The sequence below is a fragment of the Salmo salar genome, chromosome 18 (genome assembly GCF_965601325.2).
Source record: "Salmo salar chromosome 18, fSalSal1, whole genome shotgun sequence".
Lineage (NCBI taxonomy): Eukaryota > Metazoa > Chordata > Actinopteri > Salmoniformes > Salmonidae > Salmo > Salmo salar.
This window is the reverse complement of record NC_138308.1, coordinates 72,603,536-72,628,915: the sequence shown is the minus strand read 5'-3', so window position 1 is coordinate 72,628,915 and position 25,380 is coordinate 72,603,536. Positions and strand designations below refer to the sequence as shown.

General features: G+C 42.2%; 2 protein-coding genes across 4 annotated transcripts; one reads left to right on the top strand and one right to left on the bottom strand.

Annotated features, from left to right (window-relative positions):
* Window positions 1-426: 426 nt before the first annotated feature.
* Window positions 427-9,381, bottom strand: LOC106577585 (palmitoyltransferase ZDHHC21). Of its 2 annotated transcripts, none has more exons than XM_014155756.3 (8): window positions 9,193-9,381; window positions 8,471-8,635; window positions 8,286-8,384; window positions 8,030-8,141; window positions 7,519-7,657; window positions 7,042-7,158; window positions 4,362-4,405; window positions 427-4,073 (listed from the first exon to the last, which is right to left on the bottom strand). In XM_014155756.3, exons 2-8 carry the CDS (start codon window positions 8,622-8,624, stop codon window positions 3,929-3,931), a joined length of 810 nt encoding a protein of 269 aa, XP_014011231.1. In that variant the 5' UTR covers window positions 8,625-8,635; window positions 9,193-9,381; the 3' UTR covers window positions 427-3,928. The 2 variants fall into 2 exon arrangements, with proteins under 2 accessions (XP_014011231.1, XP_014011232.1); XM_014155757.3 differs by having other exon boundaries at window positions 8,471-8,672; window positions 9,193-9,335.
* A 128-nt stretch (window positions 9,382-9,509) lies between these two features.
* Window positions 9,510-25,286, top strand: plap (Phospholipase A-2-activating protein). 2 transcript variants are annotated; one of them, XM_014155492.3, is made up of 14 exons: window positions 9,510-9,742; window positions 10,328-10,440; window positions 10,728-10,828; window positions 11,006-11,126; window positions 11,652-11,819; window positions 12,169-12,304; window positions 12,540-12,709; window positions 20,862-21,013; window positions 21,231-21,450; window positions 21,726-21,791; window positions 21,880-21,951; window positions 22,138-22,245; window positions 22,466-22,633; window positions 24,569-25,284. In XM_014155492.3, the coding sequence occupies exons 1-14, from the start codon at window positions 9,594-9,596 to the stop codon at window positions 25,141-25,143; spliced, it is 2,319 nt and encodes a 772-aa protein (XP_014010967.3). In that variant the 5' UTR covers window positions 9,510-9,593; the 3' UTR covers window positions 25,144-25,284. The 2 variants fall into 2 exon arrangements, with proteins under 2 accessions (XP_014010967.3, NP_001133915.1); NM_001140443.1 differs by having other exon boundaries at window positions 9,523-9,742; window positions 10,247-10,440; window positions 24,569-25,286.
* The last annotated feature ends 94 nt before the right edge of the window (window positions 25,287-25,380 follow it).

The following is a 25,380-nucleotide window of genomic DNA, read 5'->3' as shown; positions in this document are numbered from 1 at the left end:
GTAACATAAATTAAATTCTGGGTTCATGCACACATTATTAACGCTTCATTGAGTTAAGACCTGGGGTTAGGGACAATTGACAAAGATGACCCACATATTGTTTTACTGAATTCAAACAGTGAATATTCATAACTACATACTTTGTTGGGTTTTGACTTTAGACACATTGTGTAAAAACAGTGCCTGACCAAGATGAAGGGTCTGTTAATTGTATCCTCCTTAACGTTTTTGGGGTGCAGGACTTTGCTCAAACCCTACTCTAACACTTGACCGAGCTAATAAAGGTCCTGAAGAGTAGTTGATTCATGTACCAAATGTGTTTTAGCAGGGTTGGTGCAAAAGCCTGCACACCCAGTAGCTCTCCAGTAGGAGGGGGTGGGCCACCTCTGATGAACAGAAATGAGCAAGAAATAACAATAAAACACATTTAAGAACTTAGTTACAGCATTTATTTAGTAAATAATCATGTGTATTGGCAGCATTTATATTCCCATGATTAAAACAATGGTTTTTTTCTTAATTGTCAAAGAAAATGAATATAATTATAACCTGAGACACAGAAAATAACCAACATGTATCACATTAACTTTAAATTCGGTCTTCCCAAAACAGATTTCAACTGAACAATTTTTTAAAAGCTCAAACTGAATTTCAAGTCATTAACAAATTCCTTTAATTCCATCAGTTAAAAACCTTTTTTAAATCTAAATTTTTCCCTGAAATTGATTCTCAAATGGACAATATTAGGCAAAAATTGATGTTCCATTCCTTATGCCATACCTTAATCGATCTGTAAGTTAACTAAATGTTAGAATTTTCAGAATATAGGTATTATGGGTACAATAAAAAACAGTAATGCTTTGTAGGTAATGTAAAATGTAGGTGGCTATTTGAAATGCATGTGTATGCGAGGCAATGTATGTGAGGCATACCAACATCTTAAGAGACGTTCCCTTTAAATATATATATTATGTTGAGTATACGGACGTCTACATTATATTTAAGTTATGGAGATACATTTCAATTGAACTCAATGAAATTAAATTCCATCTTATTGCAATCTCTTGAGGACAAAAGATTCTTAAGCTTCAAGCCTCTATACATTCTAATGCATCCTCAAGTCGGTCTTGATGTCAGGTTGGAGCCCAATTCATTACACAACAGTCAGGAATATATGTATGATATATGCACAACACATTAATGATCTACTGTATATATGCATTCTTCTTAATTACATTGAGAAAGAAAAGTTGTTGCAGCAAAAAGGCCTAACGAGAATCATTTAGCCAAATGCATGAGTCAGCACAACATTGGTACTTCAAGCTGAAATCTCTAACTGTAAAATATTGGTGTTCTTATATGTAAAAAATAAATATGTAAACAACAAGTAATATAACCTGAACATGCATGAATCATGTGTCAATAACATTAGATAAAAAAAATAAATAAGACGTATGCCGCAACTACAAGACTCAATAGATGTAGGATATTAATTTGATTGCCCAGTTGCAGGAGAACTTTCCTGCAATGGAGGAAAGCGTATTTGAGGTTTAGAAAGGCTTCTGAAGTTTGTAATTTCCACTTTGACATTTCAGATCTGATTTTTCCTCATGAAAAATGTATCAATTCAACAAAAACGTCAATTAATTACAATCCACATAATAATTCACGTCCTGTTGTTGCAGGATAATCGTTCGTGCTGTAGCAAACTGGCTCAAATTAAGATCCTACATCTGTATATGTGGACTCTCCTTCCTAGTACATTTGTAATTTAGCATAGACACTTATCTAGAGCCACTTATTAAAAGTTAATTATAATAAGGGTTTAGCCAAACAACCAAATAAAAAAGACTTGTAAGTAGATCTATGTTAATGGCTATGGAAAAGGTTAATGGCAAATTCCTTACTAAAATAAAAAAGTGCTACATTCTAATATCATGGGATGTAATAAAGTGCAGATTTCAGTAGCATGAAGTTGAATGATTACAGAGAAAGTGGTACATTACATTATATAGTGTCATAAGACAATGGAGCATCCATCACGAGTGATCAAGTTAGGAGGGAGATAACGTTTAAGAAGGGGAGGGTTGGGGAGTGTAGAAGACACACATAAGAACAGCAAGGGACCTAGCATCAAGCCCTGTGGGACACCAGTTGATATAATGAGGATATAGCTCCTCACCAAGGTCCTTTATAGACTTACAGTTGATGTAGTGTTAAAAAATATTGTTGTACATACATCTATGGTTTAAGACAGTTGGTGGCACTCCTATTGGTGATGTGCCATTGACAAATATTTCAAGTCTAAACGAAAAACATGTATTTTCATTATTGTAACATTAACATTCCCCATATATGATGCATCCTATGATGAAGGAAGTAAAGAGTAGAAAACATAATACAATGTCAACCAGGAAATTCAAATTAAAGACCCTATTGTTAATACAAAAAAAGATCCCAGCATCCACTACCATTTATGACCAATCAAGGTACAGAAAAAGGAGAAACTAGAAATATGACAGACAATTTACAGCAGCTGTCCCCACATTCAACATAACAAATCAACATCAACCAGTGCCTACTCACTTACATGGACAGTGTTCTGAGACTCCACTAGGTCTTACATTAGGAACAGGAGACTCAATATTATTATCATACATTAAATTCATTAAAAATGATCAACTCAAAAAGTGATGAGAACATTGAAATAAAAATCAATAAACTTAAAAAAGGAGTAATTCTTCAAAGATTTCTACAGCATATGTATACTGAAAGAATGTGGAATGTGTACAAATAATATAGAGGTAATATATCAGTGCATATGCACAATGTTACAGCCAAGTGTACAACAGCAGATACATATAAATACAAGTATTTGGTATAGCTTGAAATAAATGTTGATACAATCCACTTCTTTCACTGTGACTCCCCATTGGGACATTTTTCAAATCATCTTCATTGGTAAGGTTAAATAATTTGGCAATAGGCAGTGTGGAGGTTTGAAAAAGTCTCAAGCAAACATAGTGTTTTATAACAGATGACTTTCTAGCATTGTGAGATGTTTTTAATCATGGATATCTGTGAAGGTTCAGCACTTCTGTGGAAATGTTGTCTAATTGATAGTAATGAAAGTGGAACACAAGACATTACTTATTTTCCATTCACAGCGGTAATGGTTGGTTACTATGTAGTTAATATTAAGGTGTTAATAGTGGTAGGAGCATCTTTAAAAAATCTTTAAAAATAAATATGAGTGTAATCAGTAAAGCAAAGGAACCCTTGAACCATATAATTATGGAATGCAGTTAAATCATGGTACTGCTCTACAATATAGCAACCCATAAACCAACTTGCCCACCACTTGATAGCCAACTTCTTCCCAAAATAATTACTTATATAGCCTTCTGTAAAAAGCGTGTATCCAAACCATTTGGGAGACTGACTAAAAGTGTCATGGCACAAATTATAGAAAAATCAGGCTGTGTATTGGGTACAGAGTTAGGGTTAATATTTAGTGTCGTTTGAAGGTCTACATGGCCCTATAATCAACTTGAGGTTCTTAGTGATTTCCTTTTGAGTTTCTCTCAAAAGCAATTTCCCTTTAAAGTGGTTTCTGCAATGGGACAATAGAGCACAATGGAGCCCCTAGTAATGATTAGAAAGGGGACTAGGTTGCACTTGGTAACATGTACTCGACTCTTGCAGAGGTTTGTGATCCAGTTCAGGCACTGTCAATCCTACGTCCTATAGAGAAAGACAAAAAGACTGTGTGTATCCACTGACCAACCAAGACTACCACCGAGCTTAGATGGCACAAAACAGGGAGGTGAAGGCAGGCGGGGGGTGCTGAAAGTGTGCACAGTGTATTCTCTGTCAGAGATGGCAGCCTATCGTCTGGTTCGAAGTGGGACAGAGCTCCTTCACTTATCTACACGTGAGTGCGGAAGTGGTGGGGAAAGGTCAGCGGTTGCCTGCTCCTCAACGGGATGAACCACAGAACTTTCCAGGTAGTGCCAAACACCTCAGCCAGAGTCCGCTGCCAGGATTCCTTTGACCCACCACCAGCCCCGCCTCTGTGAAAGAGAAAGGAAAAATAATGTGCACAAGCATGCAAGTCCGAATGGTCCCTAAAGAGAAAAACAGAGGTCCCAAAACTAACTCTTGTGGAACACCAAATTCAACGAAATGGTACTGAGATGATTTGTCAACTAGCAGGCTGGACAAATTGTTTCCATTCAGATAACTAAAACATGAAACTGAAGAGGCTGTCCACAGAGCTCAACAAAGTCTGCAAGTACTAAAAGGATTTTCTTGTCCCTTGTATCAAAGGCAGCACAAAGGAGCAAACCCATGGTACTTACATTTTATTTGAGAAGTTAGCCATTTTCTCAATGGTGGTGGTGTCCTGTTAGGGGGTCACACAAGAGGGAAATAGTTTAAACAGTTAACATATTTGAGTAGTTTGCATGATCACAGACTGCCCTGGAACATTTATTTGCATTAATTAATAGGATGTGTACTACTTAGCCAGGTAAACCTCTTCAAGTGGAGGCCTTACACACAAAGCGATTCACCAAACAGAAAACACACCAAATGCAAATTAGATTTAAATAATTTTTTTACCTTTATTTAACTTAGGCAAGTCAATTAGGAACAAATTCTTATTTACAATGACGGTCTACCCCGGCCAAACCCTAACAACACTGTACATTTGTTACATATTGTTATCATCTTATTCCTGTTAGGTTGTTTTCTCGGTTAATAACAATCAACTGACCAACATCCTGCCATTGCCCTTCCTCCTTACCATATGTTTTGTTGTATTAAAATAGCCAATAGCTTCTGGTGGCGTACGTCCATACATTGAGACTTGGAGGTGTAGGGATTTGGCCAATCAGCAAATCTTTTACTAAGCCTGTTCACAGGTCTGTGCAACAACAAGACGAGTGAGTATTGGACTAAATAGGCCTTCCTGAGCTGCGAGAAGGACCCATGTTTACCTACAGGGACAATAATGGATTAGCAGTCCAGATGGTTTTACTCAGCTGGGCTCACATTTAAGCTTTTAAGTCTATTGCACCTTGGTGTTGGTTCATTACATCCTGTCAATCCACTCACAGAGGTTAAAGGTGAGGGCTCATCTAGGTCATGACAGCCAAGGACATGGTAAAGTTTACAAACACATCCTAATATTCCAACTACTTCGAGAGCAATAGGTAAAAATCTGGTCTGAGTGTGGATACACTAGTCACATACCCAGGGAACAGAACTGAGGCCGAATGGCATACATCAGTAAACAGTGCATAACATGCTACTTTGACATACAGTGCATTCTGGAAAGTATTCAGACCCCTTCACTTTTTCCACATTTTGTTATGTTACAGCCTTATTCTAACATTTCTTAAATCGTTTTTTCCCCCCTCATCAATGTACACACAATATCCCATAATGACAAAGTGAAAACAGGTTTTTAGAAATGTTTTCAAAGTTATAAAATAACAACAGAAATACCTTATTTACATAAGTATTCAGACCCTTTGCTATGAGACTCGAAATTGAGCTCAGGTCCATCCTGTTTCCACTGATCATCCTTGATGTTTCTACAACTTGATTGGAGTCCACCTGTGGTAAATTCAATTGATTGGACATGATTTGGAAAGACACACACCTGTCTATATAAAGGTCCCACAGTTGACAGTGCATGTCAGAGCAAAAACCAAGCAATGAGGTCGAAGGAATTGTCCGTAGAGCTCCGAGACAGGATTGTGTCAAGGCACAGATCTGGGGAAGGGTACCAAAACATTTCTGCAGCATTGAAGGTCCCCAAGAACACCGTGGCCTCCATCATTCTTATATGTAAGAAGTTTGGAACCACCAAGACTCGTCTTAGAGCTGGCCGCCCAGCCAAACTGAGCAATCGGGGGACAAGGGCCTTGGTCAGGGAGATGACCAAGAACCCGATGGTCACTGACAGAGCTCCAGAGTTCCTCTGTGGAGATGGGAGAAACTTCCAGAAGGACAACCATCTCTGCAGCACTCCACCAATCAGGCCCTTATGGTAGAGTAGCCAGACGGAAGCCACTCCTCAGTAAAAGGCACATGACAGCCCGCTTGAAGTTTGCCAAAAGGCACCTAAAGGACTCTCAGACCATGAGAAACAAGATTTTCTGGTCTGATGAAACCAAGAGAGCTCTTTGGCCTGAATGTCAAGCGTCACGTCAGGAAGAAATCAGGCCCTGCTCATCACCTGGCCATTATTATCCCTACGGTGAAGCATGGTGGTGGCAGCATCATGCTGTGGGGATGCTTTTCAGCAGCAGGGACTGGGAGACTAGTCAATACTGAGGGAAAGATGAATGGAGCAAAGTACAGAGAGATCCTTGATGAAAACCTGCTCCAGAGAGCTCAGGACCTCAGACTGGGGCGAAGGTTCCCCTTCCAACAGGAAAACGACCCAAGACAACACAGCCAAGACAATGCAGAAGTGCCTTCGGGACAAGTCTCTGAATGTCCTTGAGTGGCCCAGTTAGAGCCCGGACTTGAACCCAATCGAACAACTCTGGAGAGACCTGAAAATAGCTGTGCAGTGACACTCCCCATCCAACCTGACAGAGCTGGAGAGATCTGCAGAGAAGAATGGGAGAAACTCCCCAAATACAGGTGTGCCAAGCTTGTAGCATCATACCCAAGAAGACTCTTGGCTGTAATTGCTGCCAAAGGTGCTTCAACAAAGTACTGAGTAAAGGGTCTGAATACTAATGTAAATGTGATAGTTCAGTTTTTTTTTTAATATGCATTTGCAAAAATGGCTAAAAACCTGTTTTTGTTTTGTCATTATGGGATATTGTGTGTAGATTGATGATGGGGGAAAAAAATATTTCATCAATTTTAGAATAAGGCTGTTACGTAACAAAATGTGGAAAAAGGGAAGGGGTCTGAACACTTTCTGAATGCACAGTATAACAACAACTTCGATATTTACCTGACCACAATTTTCTAACCACAATCTGTAATGAGAGACAGTAGAGAGATTTGACTCACTGTCAGGATGCCAGCCAGCTGAGTATAGAAAAGGCTGCTCATGCCTCCGAACATCACCAGACCCATGATCGCAGACACTCGTATCAGGGCGAGCTCGTGACGTGCTGTAAATGCCTCCTATGAGAGAACAACCAGAAGAGGCCAAAGTCAACTTCACAGCACCATGCACATACTCCCGTCCTCTTTTCACACATTCAGCATACCATCTCCATTCAAATATGAATCATCAAAACATAGACGGGAGAGTGCTTTTTATGCGTCTAACAGACAGGTACCTGTGAGAGCTTGATACCATACTTTCCAAGGAAATAGTCAAATCTTGATCAAAAACTTTGACGAAATGCTTCCTTGTGATCGCTTTTACCAAATAGAACCAAGTCATGATTCAAACCATGTAGGGTTCTGTCCGGTGATGAATTCCTTGAATTAATGCTAGTTCAGTGTTGATAAGGCCTCACTTTTCATTCTTGACTTTACCTGGTCCAATGTGGTTAAGGGCTGGAAGTAATAGTACTGGCAGAAGTCCAGAGCCAGGGTGAACAAACTGAGGACCTGTGTGTAAAAACAGAGCTGCAAGAAGAGCCAGTGGTTGTCCTCCCCTACACAATTATTGATCCTGCCAGGAGACAAGATGGAGAAACGATACTTTTTACAGGACTGCTCATAGGCCTAGTTACAAGCTAGTCAAATATCAAGCAGATTTTCCTAAGAGGATAAAAAATTGTTTAGGCATAAACCGTTCAATTAACTGTCTATTGCTTTTAGCAATGTGGCAAATGGCAATCCCGGGGGTGCTGCTAGAGAAGAGGTGCAGTGTGGGGTGTAAATACTGTACAGGCGGCCCCCTCTCTTGGCCAGTTCGAGGAAAGACAATATCACCATCAGCTCTTTGAATGCTACACAAAATTCAAAATCCCCCCCCCCCACAAAGAGCTGCCCTGTATAGCTGAATCTCCTAGGGGAGTGATAGAAGTGTCTGAAGCCTTACCATGGACAGTGGTGGTCCATTCTACGTACACAATGGCCACAACGACTGCAGTGGTGGGACCTTTTTGGTCTCATCATGTTGCACTTGCTACACATTTCCCACTGCTCTCGCTCTGAAACAAAGTAGCAAAAAAGGTCTCCATGTCATGACTGACCATGTCAAATGATATACTTTTGTCATATAAAAAACCTTATATCAGCGGATCTTCTATCTGTATTCATGACACAGAGGGAGAGGCTGTAGAATGCCACATTACCTGAGTGAGGGATGTGGGGGTCGGTTGGGAGTCTGCCAGGGTCGGCTGTAGAAGCTCTAAAAAGTGCTGCCATACAGAAGGCTGATGCTAAGTAGTAACCTAGGAGGAGAGGAACAGGATGACTACAGCAGTAAAAGTCTTTGATTAGTCAGAAATAACTCCAGGTCTGTGGGATTGATACTCACTGACAACCAAGGCCCAGTGGATATGACCCTCATAGAAATGTGGCAGCAGCACCAACTTGGGGATGAAGAAGGAGTTGTAGAGCCAGATGGCCAACACCACACTGATGCAGAACCAGCCCATGGGGTCCACCACAAAGTGCAGCCGAAGCTTCATGGTTCCTGTGACTTGGGGACACAGAGAGACGAAGTGTCATAACCTTCCCTGGAGAAAAAGATATGCCCATTGGCAGTTTATGATCAGTGTTAATCAATAGGTTAGGTTGCACCTGTGAAGGTCTTACTCAATAAAAATTGAACTCATAGTCAACGTTATCTCACTTTCTCATACTCTTCTGATTCTTATTGGATGCCTGTGTACATCATGAACCAATGATGACATGTTAGTGTGCACCCCCCACCCATAAGTCACATTATGACACACACACACACACACACACACACAAATGTAATACATTCTGATTGTACCTTAACATACTGACACTTTACTAGCTAGCTACATATTTTCTGAAAGTAGACCATGTCAAGCATACAAGGTAGACAGTAGACCCATAAAAAATATATTGATTGCTGGCGAGCTTTTCTGACAGGTAGCTAGCTAGCGGGCTTGGTCTTTGTAGATAGCTAGCTAGCAGTAACAGATCAAAATGTGGCTAGCTATCACGTTACTCCACCTACACTTCAAGCTGGGAATATGTATTCCTAAAATTCAGAGGGATACCCACTTATTAGTACTGTCTTTTCCAATGAGTCCACCGGTTCAGTTCTTACTGGGTACTTCCGTGGAGATGCCGCAAATGAAATATTCTGTGACTGTGTTATGATTTGCTGTCAGAAAGATTTGTCCTGCTGCCACCTACTGGACGTGCGTTCGAACTTTTTTTGTATAATGTATTTTTTTGTAAGCCAAATAAAATATTATTCTGGTAGTGTTATTTGTATGATTTATCTAAAATATATATATAATTGCAAAAAAGAAATGTAATTGTCCCAGCATGCGATCTGAGGTCAAGGTTCATTTTCCTTACTACTTCCGCCTTACTTAACCGGCCGATTTCTTCTTGACAAGGGGTGCCAGTTCTCTGCTTAGAAGTTACGATTACAACATTGTGATATTGGTGATACAATGGCATCACCTAACTCATATAAACTAAGCTGCTCCATACCTGGCCATGAAATGGATGTTAGAGGTCTTGCAGCTGCTATTTTCCCTGACGGAGCCTTTATGTCTGTTTCCAGAGACCGAACCGGAAGAGTCTGGGTACCAAACTCAAGGTACCGCTAGTTAGCTTAGCTCAAATGACTATGTTTGTCTTACCATTTTAATGTTGTAAAGAATCATTTAGCAGCCCGTAGCCACACATATATCGATTCCCCTCAATTTACCATAACCATAATTTCAAGGCGAAACCTACAAGTCTCTACTAAAACATACTAGCTAGCTAACATAATTAGCGTTGTCATTCACTCAACTGAAATATGCAACCTAACCACACTATGGTCTGGACGTTTGGTTTCACTTCTGATATCCCCCCCCCCCCCCCCCCCCCCCCCCCCCCCCCCCCCCCATTAATAACATTGCCACACAAACTGTACGGGACACAAACGTGACACAAGCTTTCTAAACTTTGAATGACAATCTTTGCGCACAAGGTTTCTCTAGGCCATATGGCAAGTAGTTTCATAGCTAACAGTAAGCTTTTATATAAAGCTGTGTTTTCAATGTAATCAAGTTTAACTTTAAATAGCATATGTAATGTGTCGCTATTCTCTCTACAGCCCAGACAGGGGTTTTACAGAAATGCATTGTATGACAGGCCATGAGAACTTTGTATCCTGTGTATGCATAATCGCTCCCAGCGACACGTATCCTCGGGGACTCATAGCCACAGGTGGAAACGACCACAACATCTGTGTTTTCACACTGGACCAACCACAACCGTTGTTCACACTCAAGGGACACAAAAACACAGGTATAGTTGATATACTGTTGATGCAAGTAGCCTAGCAGGTAAGAGCGTGTGGCCAGTAATGAGCCAACTAGGTGAAAAAATCTGTCTCTATGCCTTGAGCAAGGCACTTCATCCTAATTTCTCCTGTAAGTGCTCTGGATAAGAGCGTCTGCTAAATGACTGAAATGTAAATGTAATGCATCATTCTGGAACAACTAACTCAACTTGGCTACTTAAAATGCCAACTTGGTCTGATGACTCTTTCGTTGTTTATAAGTTGAAACTGTCCATGTTACGTATGTCCACAGTGTGTGCACTGTCCTCTGGGAAGTTTGGAACACTACTGAGTGGCTCTTGGGACACCACAGCAAAAGTCTGGCTCAATGAGAAGTGCATGATGACCTTACAGGTAAAGTGTCTGAGATTTGTCTATAGTATTTTTGATCTGGGTCATGTTCAGTAGTAAAATGTTTTGCAACATAAAATGAAAATCTGTGTTCTAATTGGATAAATCTGAAATAGTTTTCTCCCTGCTGAACACAACCCAGGTGAGTGACGATGGCAAGTTGTGCTCTTTGTATTGTAGGGACACACAGCAGCAGTGTGGGCGGTGGTCATATTGCCTGAACAAGGCCTCATGCTGTCTGGATCAGCTGACAAGACCATCAAGCTGTGGAAGGCTGGACGTTGTGAGAAGACGTTTACAGGTGAGAGATTAATGCACCTATCGTGGAAATTCTACACAGGGACACTCGATGTCAATCTTAAATGAATAATTCTTTATTAACAGCAAGATGGAGGTCGCAGTCAAACTTAGATACATAAAGTACCGGTCCGAAGCAACCTCTGTTAGATATCTCATATTCTGCTTACACACACAAGTTATATTTGCATGATTTATCTTATTCATTATTCATCATTAACGTTTGGTTCATGCATGTGACCGACCAATACCTCGCAAGGCTTCTTCTCTCCAAGCTGAGACCTTCAAACTGAGATATCCCTTTCCGTTTTCAAAACGATGCTCTGGGCGTACTGCCAAATTGCACATACTGCTAGTGAGGGTTCCTCCCAGGCATGTTCAGTCAGGCATTTGCATGAACACAGAAATGTGTTATTAGAAAAGCACAAACATAACATTTTTCATCACACACCCACTACCCACGTTGCCCCCTATAAATATTGTGTCAGTTCTGGGGCCAGACATCACTAAATGTCCTTGTCTGTCCCAGGTCACGAGGACTGTGTCAGGGGGCTAGCGGTGATCAGCGACCTGGAATTCTTCTCCTGTAGCAACGACGCCACTATCAGGAGATGGCTGGTGACTGGAGAATGTGTGCAAGTGTACTACAGCCATACCAACTACATCTACAGCCTGGCCGTTTTCCCCAATGGACAAGGTACAGTATGGACGACTGAACCCTGAGAATCTACTAGTGACTTGTTTGTGGAACCACTATGCCCTAGGAAAGTGTGACAATCTGTTGGTGATTCATAGTTATAGTTATCCGTCCTGATGTATTGTAATCTATAGGCTGATCTGCTCCTACTTAAATGTAGTTTGGTGTATAATTTGTAAATGGTTAACAGAACCTTTTGTATTGTTATTGGCCGCTTGTCTCTTTTGTGTGATTCATAGTCAAAAAGATAACTCCTGCACACAAAATATTATCTCTGCACATTTACTGTGTTGACGTTTCCGTCAGACATTTTTCTAGACAATTGGTTGGTGCTCCCCTCCCTTCTCAGGTTTCGTAAGCACAGGAGAGGACCGGACCTTGAGGATATGGAAGCAGGGCGACTGCCAACAGACCATACGTCTCCCAGCCCAGTCCGTGTGGTGCTGTTGCATCCTGCCTAACGGGGATATAGCTGTGGGCGCCAGGTAAACCCCACTGTCTATTTATTTTGTGGCATATTGGCATCTATACTGCTACTCCACCAAAATTATAAACCAAATACAATAATCTTCTCTTTGGTGTATGCTCATACAATATCATGATGCCCCCTACCTCCTTATAGCTTCACACACAGGGTAAACATAGTTGGAAGTGAGGTGAGAGCGATATTTCTGATATGACCTTGCTTTTGTGTCACCGGTCGTGTTATTTGCCTTACAGTGACGGCCTCATCAGAGTGTTCACTGAGGTGGAAGATCGTATGGCCAGCCCCCAGGACCTCCAGGCCTTCGAGGACGAGCTCTCCAAGACCACCATCGACCCCAAGACAGGGGACCTGGGGGACATCAAGATGGAGGATCTTCCAGGAAGGGAGCACCTCGAGGAGCCTGGTAAATGAATTTGTATCTGCATGTTCTATTATGTTATTCCATTCCACTATATACAGTGAGCTCCAAAGGTATTGGGACAGTGACACATGTGTTGTTGTTTTGGCTCTGTACATTGAATTGATACAATGACAATGAGGTTAAAGTGCAGACTGTCAGCTTTAATTTCATCCACATCGGGTTAACTGTTTAGAAATTACAGCACGTTTTGTACATAGTCCTCCCATTTTAGGGGACCAAATGTATTGGGACAAATTCACCTGTGTATTAAAGTAGTTCAAAGTTTAATATTTGGTCCCATATTCCTAACATGCAATGATTACATCAAGCTTGCGACTCTACAAACTTGTTGGATGCATTAGCTGTTTGTTTTGGTTGTGTTTCAGATTATTTTGTGAAATGAATGGTAAATAATGTATTGTCATTTTGGAGTCACTGTTATTGTGAATAAGGATATAATATTTTTTTAAACACTAATACATTAATGTGGATGCTACCATGATTATGGATAGTCCTTAATGAATTGTGAATAATGATGAGTGAGAAAGTTACAGATGCACAAAGATCAAACCCCCAAGACATGCTAACCTCTCACCATTACAATAACAGGGCAGGTTAGCATTTTAGATCATACCCCCAAGACATGCTAACCTCTCACCATTACAGTAACAGGGGAGGTTAGCATTTTAGATCATACCCCCAAGACATGCTAACCTCTCACCATTACAATAACAGGGGAGGTTAGCATTTTAGATCATACCCCCAAGACATGCTAACCTCTCACCATTACAATAACAGGGCAGGTTAGCATTTTAGATCATACCCCCAAGACATGCTAACCTCTCACCATTACAGTAACAGGGGAGGTTAGCATTTTTGGGGGGGGGGGGGGGGGTTTATGATATTTGTGCCAAATCCAAAGTGCTGGAGTACCAAGCCAAAACAAAAAACAAATGTGTCACTGTCCCAATACTTTTGGAGCTCAATGTACAGTCGCGGCCAGAAGTTTTGAGAATGACACAAATATTTATTTTCACAAAGTTTGCTGCTTCAGTGTCTTTAGATATTTTTGTCAGATGTTACTATGGAATACTGAAGTATAATTACAAGTATTTCATAAGTGTCAAAGGCTTTTATTGACAATTACATGAAGTTGATGCAAGGAGTCAATATTTGCAGTGTTGACCCTTTTTTTTCCCAAGACCTCTGCAATCCGCCCTGGCATGCTGTCAATTAACTTCCGGGCCACATCCTGACTGATGTCAGCCCATTCTTGCATAATCAATGCTTGGAGTTTGTCAGGATTTATGGGGTTTTGTTTGTCCACCCGCCTCTTGAGGATTGACCACAAGTTCTCAATGGGATTAATGCTTGGGGAGTTTCCTGGCCATGAACCCAAAATATGGATGTTTTGTTCCCCGAGCCACTTAGTTATCACTTTTGCCTTATGGCAAGGTGCTCCATCATGCTGGGAAAGGTATTGTTCATCACCAAACTGTTCCTGGATGATTGGGAGAAGTTGCTCTCGGAGAATGTGTTGGTACCATTCTTTATTCATGGCTGTGTTCTTAGGCAAAATCGTGAGTGAGCCCACTCCCTTGGCTGAGAAGCAACCCCACACATGACTGGTCTTAGGACGCTTTACTGTTGGCATGACACAGGACTGATGGTAGCGCTCACCTTCTCTTCTCCCGACAAGCATTTTTTGTTGATGCCCCAAACAATCGGAAAGGGGATTCATCAGAGAAAATAACTTTACCCCAGTCCTCAGCAGTCCAATCCCTGTACCTTTTGCAGAATATCAGTCTGTCCCTGATGTTTTTCCTGGAGAGAAGTGGCTTCTTTGCTGCCCTTCTTGACACCAGGCCATCCTCAAAGTCTTCGCCTCACTGTGCGTGCAGATGCACTCACACCTGCCTGCTGCCATTCCTGAGCCAGCTCTGTACTGGTGGTGCCCCGATCCCGCAGCTGAATCAACTTTAGGAGACGGTCCTGGCGCTTGCTAGACTTTATTGAGCGCCCTGAAGCCTTCTTCACAACAATTGAACCGCTCTCCTTGAAGTTCTTGATGATCCGATAAATGGTTGATTTAGGTGCAATCTTACTGTCAGCAATATCCTTGCCTGTGAAGCCCTTTTTGTGCAAAGCAATGATGACGGCACGTGTTTCCTTGCAGGTAACCATGGTTGACAGAGGAAGAACAATTATTCCAAGCACCACCCTCCTTTTGAAGCTTCCAGTCTGTTATTCAAACTCAATCAGCATGACAGAGTGATCTCCAGCCTTGTCCTCATCAACACTCACACCTGTGTTAACGAGAGAATCACTGACATGATGTCAGCTGGTTCTTTTGTGGCAGGGCTGAAATGCAGTGGAAATGTGTTTGGGGGATTCAGTTCATTTGCATGGCAAAGAGGGACTTTGCAATTCATCTGATCACTCTTCATAACATTCTGGAGTATATGCAAATTGCCATCATACAAACTGAGGCAGCAGACTTTGTGAAAATTAATATTTGTGTCATTCTCAACTTTTGGCCATGACTGTATGTATTAATATTTACAGTCAGGTCCAAAATTATTGGCACTGTTGATAAAGTTGAGCAAAAAGACTGAGTTAAATAATACAAATAGCTACAGTGCCTTCAGAAAGTATTCACACCATTTGACCTTTTCCACATTTTGTGGTGTTACAGCCTGAATACATTTTTTTGCCTAAATAAGTCCAGGAGTAAAAATGTGCATGGACTCACTTTGTGTGCAATAATAGTGTTTAACATGATTGTTCAAGGACTACCTCATCTCTGTATCCACACATACATCTAAGGTCCTTCAGTCAATTTGAAACACAGATTCCTTGACAAAGACCAGGGAGGTTTTCCAGTGCCTCGCAAAGAAGGGATCCTATTGGTAGATGGGTATTAATAAAAAAAATACATTGAATATCCCTTTGATCATGGTGAAGTCATTAATGACACTTTGGATGGTGTATCAATACACCCAGTCGTAACAAAGATACAAGCGTTCTTCCTAACTCAGTTGCCGAAGAGGAAGGAAACCACTCAGGGATTTCACCATGAGGCCAATGGTGACTTTAAAACAGTTACAGGGTTTAATGGCTGTGATAGGAGAAAACTGAGGATGGAACAACGTTGTAGTTAATCCGCAATACTAACCTAATTGGTAGTGAAAAGGAACCCTGTACAAAAATAAATATTCCAAAACATGCATCAAGGCACTAAAGTAACACTGTGAAAAATTTGCCAAAGCAATTCAATTTTTGTCCTGAATACAAAGTGTTGTGTTATATTTGATTTGCCCCAAACACATTACTGAGTACCACTCTCCATATTTTCAAGCATAGTGGTGGCTGCATCATGTTGTGTGTATGCTTGTCATCATTAAGGACTGGGGAGTTTTTCAGGATAAAAAAAGAAATGGAATGGAGCTAAGCACAGGCAAAAACACAAGGCCAAATCTACACTGGAGTTGCTTACCAAGAAGACAGTGAATATTCCTGAGTGGCCGAGTTAGTCTTGACTGAAATCTACTTGAAAATCTATGGCAAGACCGAAAAATGGTTGTCTAGCAATGATCAACAACCAATTTGAAAGAGCTTGAAGCATTTTTAAAAGGATAATGGGCAAATGTTGCACAATCCAGGTGTGGAAAGCTCTTAAAGACTTACCCAGAAAGACTCACAGCTGTAACTGCTGCCAAAGATGCTTCTACAAAGTATTAACTCAGTGGTGTAAATTTATTTTATGCATTTAATTTGCAAACATTTCTAAAACCATATTTTGGGGTATTGTGTGTAGAATGGGGATGAAATAATATTGACACACATACCAATACGGTGAATGAGTTTATCAGGAAGTGCATAGGAGATGTTGTACCCACTGTGACTATTAAAACTACCCCAACCAGAAACTGTGGATGTATGGGAGCCTTTGCACAAAACTACAGTGTAGTTATTCCCTCCGCTAAGCAATCAAGCAGGCTAAACGTCGGTATTGGGACAAAGTTGAGTCCCAGTTCAACGACTCAGACACGAGACGGATGTGGCAGGGTCTACAGACAATCATGGATTATAAAAGGACAGCCAGCCACGTCGCGGACACCGACGTCTTGCTTCCGGACAGGCTGAACACCTTCTTCGCTTGCTTTGAGGATAATAGTGCCACTGATGCGGCCCGCTATCAAGGACTGTGGGCTCTCCTTCTCCGGAGCCGGAGTAAGACATTTAAGCGTGTTAACCTTCGCAAGGCTGCCGGCCCAGATGGTATCCCTAGCCGCGTCCTCAGAGCATGCGCAGACCAGCTGGTTGGTGTGTTTACCGATATATTCAATCTCTCCCTATCCCAGTCTGTTGTCCCCACATGCTTCAAGATGGCCACCGTTGTCCCTGTACCTGAGAAAGCAAAGGAAATTGAACTAAATGACTATCGCCCCATAGCACTCACCTCTGTCATCAGGAAGTGCTTTGAGAGACTAGTCAAGGATCATATCACCTCCACCTTACCTGCCACCCTAGACCCACTTCAATTTGCTTACTGCCCCCAATAGATCAACAGACGATGCAATCGCCCCCACCACACTGCCCTGTCCCATCTTTACAAGAGGCATACCTATGTAAGAATGCTGTTCATTGACTATAGCTCAGCATTCAACACTATAGTTTATCACAAACTGTTTCTACATATTGGTTATTGATTTGGACACGTTAAAACTGTGTTTTGACATTGCACTATTCTCATTTAGCAAAATGTTATTGAAAAGACGTTGAAAATAAGACTATGCCCGACTTCCAATATATGTTCGGTTGTTGTTGAAAGTGAAAGTTGAAAAGATGTATTTTCTGGTCGTTTTTTCAATGACTTGAAAACAGCTTCATTTCAATGTACTTGCAGCCTATACACATGGACGCAGTATAATAAATTGGTCTATAATACATTTTATTAACAATCCCACATCACTCCAGTATTTCTTTACAACATTCAAGTGCTAATTGTCTTTATTCCACTACTGAAGAAGCATGACTCAAATCACCTCATATTTAAAAAAAATTAAAAATGTAAGTACTTTTTTTTTTTTTTTTTATGAAATGTATGTATTCACTACTGTAAGTCGCTCTGGATAAGAGTGTCTGCTAAATGACTAAAATGTAAATGTAAATGTATAGTTCCCTCCAAGCTCATCAAGCTCGGGGCCCTGGGTCTGAACCCCGCCCTGTGCAACTGGGTCCTGGACTTCCTGACGGGACGCCCCCAGGTGGCGAAGGTAGGAAACACCTCTTCCCTGATCCTTAACACTGGGGCCCCACAAGGGTGGGTGCTCAGCCCCATCCTGTACTCCCTGTTCACCCATGACTGTGGCCACGCCCACCTCCAACTCAATCATCAAGTTTGCAGACGACACAACAGTAGTAGGCTTGATTACCAACAATGATGAGACAGCCTACAGTGAAGAGGTGAGGGCTCTGAGAGTGTGGTGCCTGGAAAATAAACTCACTCAACGTCAACAAAACTAAGGAGATGATCGTGGACTTCAGGAAACAGCAGAGGGAGCACCCCCCCCCCCCCCCTATCCACATTGATGGGACACCAGTGGAGAAGGTGGAAAGCTTCAAGTTCCTCTGCGTACACATCACTGACAAACTGAAGTGGTCCACCCACACAGACAGTGTGGTGAAGGCGCAACAGAACCACTTCAACCTCAGGAGGCTAATGAAATTTGGCTGAACACCTAAAACCCTCACAAACTTTTACAGATGCACAATTGAGAGCATCCTGTCAGGCTGTCTCACCGCCTGGTAAGGCAACTGCACCGCCCACAACCGCAAAGCTCTCCAGAGGGGGGTGCGGTCTGCCCAACGTATTACCGGTGGCAAACTTCCTGCCCTCCTGGAGACCTACAGCACCCGATGCCATAGAAAGGCCAAAAAGATCAAGGACATCAACCACCCGAGCCACTGCCTGTTCACCCTGCTACCATCCAGAAGGCGATGTCAGTACAGGTGCATCAAAGCTGGGACCGAGAGACAGAAGCTGTTTTTCAATCTCAAGGCCATCAGACTGCTAAACAGCCATCACTAACACATCAGAGGCGGCTGCCTAAAGACATAGATTAGGAATCACTGGCCACTTTTAGAAATGGATCACTAGCCACTTTAATAATATTTCCGTATCTAGCATTACTCATCTCTTATGTATAAACTGCACTCCGCACTATTCTACGGCATCTTAGTCACTTAAATTGTGTTTACATATTGCATCACCCATTTCATTTGTGTATATTGTATTCTATACTACACCACTGACTGTTAAACAGCCATCTCCAGCACATCAGAGGCTGCTGACTATAAGACATAGATTAGGAATCACTGGTCACTTTAAGGAAATGAAACACTAGCCACTTTAATAATTTCTCCGTTTCTTGCATTAAACACCTCATATGGATAAACTGTACTCTATACTATTCTACAGTATCTTAGTCACTTTAATTTTGTGTAAATATTGTATCACCCATCTCATATGTATTTACTGTATTCTATACTATGCCACTGTATCTTAGTCCAATGCCGCTCTGACGTATGTGTGTGTGTGTGTATATATATATATATATATATATATATATATATATATATATATATATATATATATATATATATATATATATTCTTAATCCATTCCTTACTTAGATTTCTGTGTATTTTGGGTATATGTTGCGAAACTGTTAGATATTACTTGTTTGATATTACTGCACTGTCGGAGCTAGAAACACAAGCATTTCACTACACCTGCAATAACATCTGCTAAACACGTTTATGTGACCAATAAATTTGATTTTGTTTTGGGTGAGAGAAAAACATATAATTTAATCAATTTTGAATTCCATCTGTAACAACAAAATGTGGAATAAGTCAAGGGGTATGAATATTTTCTGTATACATTTTTATTTTATACTAATACCATTGCTAAGAGAAAGACATTTTCTTTAACAAGGGAAAAAAATCTCTCAAAGATTGTCACACCTGTTTTCAATACCTCACCTTGTGAGGTGTGCGTGGCCAAAGAGCTCTATTTTCATGTCATCAAACAAATGTAAACGCTTGGAGTTTGCGAAACGGCATTGGCACTTGGATTGGAACCGGTGCTATGATCAGATGACATACAGCTCTTTGGCCACACACACACCAGTGGTGGGTTTTGTGTCGAAAGAAAGATGCATAAGCAGAAAAGAACCCCATTCCTACTGTGACATATGGTGGTGGATCTTTGAAGGTATGGTGTTATTTTGCTTCCACTGGTCCTGGGGCCCTTGTTAAGGTCAACATCATAATGAACTTTACCCAGTACCAGGAGAGTTTTGACAAAAACCTGGTTGCCTCTGCCAGGAGGCTGAAACTGGGCCGCAAGTGGATCTTCCAGCAAGACAATAACACCAAGCACGCAACAAAATCCACAAAGAAATGGTTAATTGACCACAATATCAACATTTTGCAATGGCAATCTCAGTCTCCTGACTTGAACCCCATTTGAAAACCTGTGGTTAAACATGTGGCAGTTTATAAGTGCAGATGAAGGATTTCAAGGATCTGGAAAGATTATGTATGGAGGAATGGTGTAAGATCCTTGCCAATCTGTTCTCCAATCTCATTATCGTTATCCTCGCAAGGTGATGTATTGAATACAGGGGTGCCAATAATTTGACCCCTGTCTTTTTGAGAAAAATGTAAATCTCTTTCTCTGAGCAATTGAATGAGTATAAAATGTAATTTTCACCCCCCAAAAAAGCATACAATATACAGTAGCTCAGTATTTGTATTTAATTTATAGTATATTTTGCTTTTCTTTATTGAGGGTGCCAATAACTTTGGACCTGACTGTATATATTCAATGAATATAAACTATAAAGACATTACATGCACAGAATCACTGTTTGGCTATTATTGTTTTTTGCATCTACAGTCACTGGTCACTGACATCTTACATGAATGATCAACTTATTTGACCAATCGTCAAGCTTTAGTAAAACCTGCACAACTAAAAACCACAGATGCACGTGAAAGTGGAGTAATCCAGATAACATCCTTGTTGTGTTGTAGTGCATACAATATGATTACACATTAAGATGTCTGTTTGTCTGTCTCCCAGGGAACCGGGACGGCCAGACACGGCTTATCAAAGAGGGCCAGAACGTGGAGGCGTACCAGTGGAGCGTGGCCGACAGCCGCTGGATGAAGATTGGAGATGTGGTGGGAGGGTCCAACCAGCAGACCTCCAAGAAAGTCAACTATGAGGGGAAGGTGATGTGCACCCCAACGTTGGGTGAATGGTGATAACAATAGAACATTTTCCTCAGAGGAAAATTATTGTACGCTGTACTAAAATACAATCAATGTCCAAAGTACAGACACGAGGCACATTATTCACAAGGGATTTCATCTACACTTAACTGAAGCGAGCTGTCACACAGTGAATCTCTCAACACAGGTCCAAGCCATCTTTTGAATGATTTTCCAGGAGTACGACTTTGTCTTCACCATCGACATCAACGAGGGTGGCCCGTCCATGAAGCTGCCCTACAACGTGACGGACGACCCCTGGCTGACAGCCCACAACTTCCTGCAGAAGAACGAGCTCAGCCCCATGTTCCTGGACCAGGTGGCCAACTTCATCATCGAAAACACCAAAGGACACACCTTGGGAGCCGCCGCGCCCAGCGCTGCTGACCCGTTCACTGGTAGGGCCACTGAGCCATCTTCATTACCTTTTTAGATTCTTAACACACACCGCGTACATTCTTAACACACACCGGCCCAGCCCAGTAGTATCAACCCATTCACTGGTAGGGCCGACTGGCCATTTTCACTCTATAGGATGATCGTTCCCTTTTCTAAGACAAGGTGCTCAAAGTTACCGTAACATTTGAAATAGACAGGTCATGGAAATTCAAATTGCGTTTAGAATAGCACACTAACTGTATTTTCACCCTGCTTTTATCATGTTCACCATTAGGCTCAGGCCGATACATTCCTGGAGCTGCTGACAACAGAGCAGGCTTTGGGGCTGACCCCTTCACAGGTAAATAAACACAAATGTAATTTTCTTGTACATTTCAGTTTGATGAGGACATGCTGTTCTAATACGTTTAATATGGTGTTTTCCCCAGGCACTGGGCGGTACATCCCAGGATCGGGGACTCCTACAGGGGCTCCGGTGGGAGTGGCAGACCCCTTCACAGGTTTGTCACTATAGCAACTCCTTCAATGTCAAGGGTTTAATCAGAGGTCACATTAACACTCAAATGTGTTTTTCCCCCCAAAAATTACACTTAAAAGACAAAACCCAATATCACTGCTAAAGCAGATAATCTTTTGTTTGGTTGAGGGGTAGGGCTAACACTTCTACCCCCCTCTTGTCTTCCCAGGTGAGGGTGCCTACTCCTCGGCTGCCTCGAGGCAGACCTCCACAAACATCTACTTCCCAAAAACAGACAGTGTGACCTTCGAGCAGGCTAACGCAACACAGATAATGGGTAAGCACTGAACAGAACATGATTTTTTGATATTTTACGAACCGTAATAGTCTGTCTATTTATTCAGCGTACAAAACTGATCAACCAGCACTGTGGCTGAACTGAAATAATGTGGATAGCTATATGGTAATCTTACTACAGTAAATACATACTGGGTATTATAAAGTGTCTGTTTCATTCTCAATGGCATCTCTTTATAATAACTTTGCCCTTTCATCAGCCAAGCTGAAGGAGCTGAATGGTGGAGCCCCTGGGGAATATAGGCTGTCTGAGGAGGTCCTGGAGAGCCTGGAGAAACTGCTGGTGTCTGTCTGTAACCCCTGCGCCTCAGAGCAGCCCACCACAGAGCAGATCAGCCTGCTCTGGAAGACCTCCCACTGGCCAGAAGGTAGACTAACACACATCTTGGGCAGGATTTGGGTTTATCCCACTAGACTAGTGCAGAGGTGGGCAATTCTGATCCTGGCGAGCCGCAATGTGTGCAGGCTTTTGCTTCCAGTCACTAGCAAACTGATTTATAGTGAACAAAAATATAAACGCAACATGTAAAGTGTTGGTGCCATGTTTCATGAGCTGAAATAAAAGATCCCAGAAATTTTCCACACGCACAAAAATATTATTTCTCTCTAATTTTGTGCATAGATTTGTTTGCAATCCCTGTTAGTGAGCATTTCTCCTTTGCCAAGATAATCCATCCACCTGACAGGTGTGGCATATCAAGAAGCTGATTTAACAGCACGATCATTACACAGGTGCACCTTGTGCTGGGGACAATAAAAGTCCACTTAAATGTGCAGTTTTGTCACAACACTATGCCACAGATGTCTCAAGTTTTGAGGGAGTGTGCAATTGGCATACTGACTTCAGGAATGTCCACCAGAGCTGTTGCCAGAGAATTTAATGTTAATTTCTCTACCATAAGCCAACTCCAATGTTGTTTTAGAGAATTTGGCAGTATGTCCAACCGCAGACCACACCAGCCCAGGACCTCCAGATCCGTCTTCTTCACCTGCGGGATCATCTGAGACCAGCCACCAGGAAAGCTGATGAAACTGTGGGTTTGCACAACCAAAGAAATTCTGCACAAACTGTCAGAAACCGCCTCAGGGAAGCTCATCTGCGTGCTCGTCGTCCTCACCAAGGTCTTGACCTGACTGTAGTTCGGCTTCAGTGGGCAAATGCTTACCTTCACTGGCATGCTGGAGAAGTGTGCTCTTCATGGATGAATCCCAGTTTAAACTGTAGTTATTGTGACAGGGTAGGAACCAAAGTGTTGACAACTGTTTCCTATGGGGCCCTACAATCTTTGGGTACATCTTAGAACTTCATGCAGTTAACATATTCTTGCTTTGCATATTTGATTTAGAAGATACTGTTGCACAAAAAACATGCAGATGTAGGTCTAGACCATCATTTGTATTATCAGACTGTATAGCTACAGGCTCTGTCGCAGCTAGCCGCGACCGGGAGACCCATGGGATAGCGCACAATTGGCCCAGCTTCGTCCGGGTTAGGGGAGGGTTTGGCTGGCAGGGATGTCCTTGTCCCATCGCGCACTAGCGACTCCTATGGCGGGCCGGGTGCAGTGCACCATGACACGGTCGCCAGGTGTACAGCGTTTCCTCCGACACATTGGTGCGGCTGGCTTCTGGGTTAAGTGGGCATTGTGTCAAGAAGCAGTGCGGCTTAGTTGGGTTGTGTTTCGGAGGACGCACGGCTCTCGACCTTCGCCTCTCCCGAGTCCGTACGGGAGTTGCAGCGATGAGACAAGACTGTAACTACCAATTGGATACCACAAACTTGGGAAGAAAAAGGGTTAAAAAAAGAAGCAAACTAATAGTTTAATTATAGAACGCCAGTGGATTTATATTAAGAAGCAAAGTGAAAACAGCATCGTTGTCTTCATTGTTGCATATGCAGCATTGACCATGCAGCGCCCTTGCCCAGTCATGTGAAGTCCGTAGATTAGAGCCTATTGAATTCATTTCAATTGACTGATTTCCTTATTTGAACTGTAACTCAATAAAATCTTTTATAATTGTTGCATGTTGCATTTATATTTTTGTTCAGTATAGATAGTCAAGCAAATATGGTCAGGTGTGTTAGTGGACTGCAAGCCCCCAGCACTTATTGCCCACTCTTGCACTTTACCCTCTGAAGTCCTGATAAGCATTTTGTTTTACTTCAGTTTCATTGTTTTAAGAATAAAAGGCCCCATCGGCCTTTTCAAGTATGTGAAACCGTTGCACATTACAATAATTGAACATATGGTAATGTACCATTTTCATTGAGCTGTGATCACCTGTTCTCTCCTGTCCTGCAGACATCGTCTTCCCCGTCCTGGACATCCTGCGGCTGGCGGTGCGCCACCCGCAGGTCAACGACAGCCTATGCGGCGGCGACGCGGATGATGGCGTGGCGCTCTGCAACCACCTGCTGAGCCTGATGAAGCCTCAGGGTCGGCCAGCCAATCAGATGCTGGCGCTGCGGATACTGTGCAACTGCTTCAGTGGCTGGCGAGGCCGGTCCCTCCTATTGGCCCAACGGGAGGCAGTCCTGTCCCACGCCGCTGACCTCTGCTCTGTTTGCAACAAGAACATTCACATCGCCCTCGCGACTCTCGTTCTCAACTACGCTGGTTCACTCCACGGCCAGCCCGACCTGGAGGCCAAGGCCCAGTGTCTGTCGGTGGCCAGCGCTGCACTGGAGTCGGTGCAGGACAAGGAGGCAGTGTTCAGGCTCCTGGTGGCCCTGGGGACCACAGTGGCCTCTGACCAGACAGCCCAGGACCTGGCCAAGTCACTGGGGGTCATGTCACAGATCGCCAAGTACACCTCGGTCACCGACCCAGCCAAGGTCGGCGAGTGCTGCCAGCTGGTTTTAAAAGAACTGCAGTGATCTGATTTCCTGTGACTTAAGACACACTGGTTTCCCCTTTCCTCTCCTTATATTATTACTAGTCTCTGTTCAAGTGTTTAAATTACTTTTGAGACTTGGATTGCATGTGCTGCAATAAAAGTATGTACAAATTTAATCTTTCATGAAGCCTGACTTGTCTTTATTAATTATAAATGGAGTTGGTGAGTAAGTAGAAATAGTGAAATGAGGGACATTTCTAATGCTTTGAAACTGTCC

What these genes read in the sequence shown, in the direction of transcription:
- LOC106577585 (XM_014155756.3), bottom strand. Translation starts at nt 8,624, where the DNA reads ATGAAGCTTCGGCTGCACTTTGTGGTGGACCCCATGGGCTGGTTCTGC. An exon ending in CCACTGGGCCTTGGTTGTCA is followed by an intron (nt 8,385 to 8,470) that starts GTGAGTATCAAT and finishes CTCTCCTCCTAG; the next exon opens with GTTACTACTTAGCATCAGCC. An exon ending in ATGGACCACCACTGTCCATG is followed by an intron (nt 7,658 to 8,029) that starts GTAAGGCTTCAG and finishes GTCTCCTGGCAG; the next exon opens with GATCAATAATTGTGTAGGGG.
- plap (NM_001140443.1), top strand. Translation starts at nt 9,594, where the DNA reads ATGGCATCACCTAACTCATATAAACTAAGCTGCTCCATACCTGGCCAT. An exon ending in GTCTGGGTACCAAACTCAAG is followed by an intron (nt 9,743 to 10,246) that starts GTACCGCTAGTT and finishes TTCTCTCTACAG; the next exon opens with CCCAGACAGGGGTTTTACAG. An exon ending in CGTTTTCCCCAATGGACAAG is followed by an intron (nt 11,820 to 12,168) that starts GTACAGTATGGA and finishes CTCCCTTCTCAG; the next exon opens with GTTTCGTAAGCACAGGAGAG.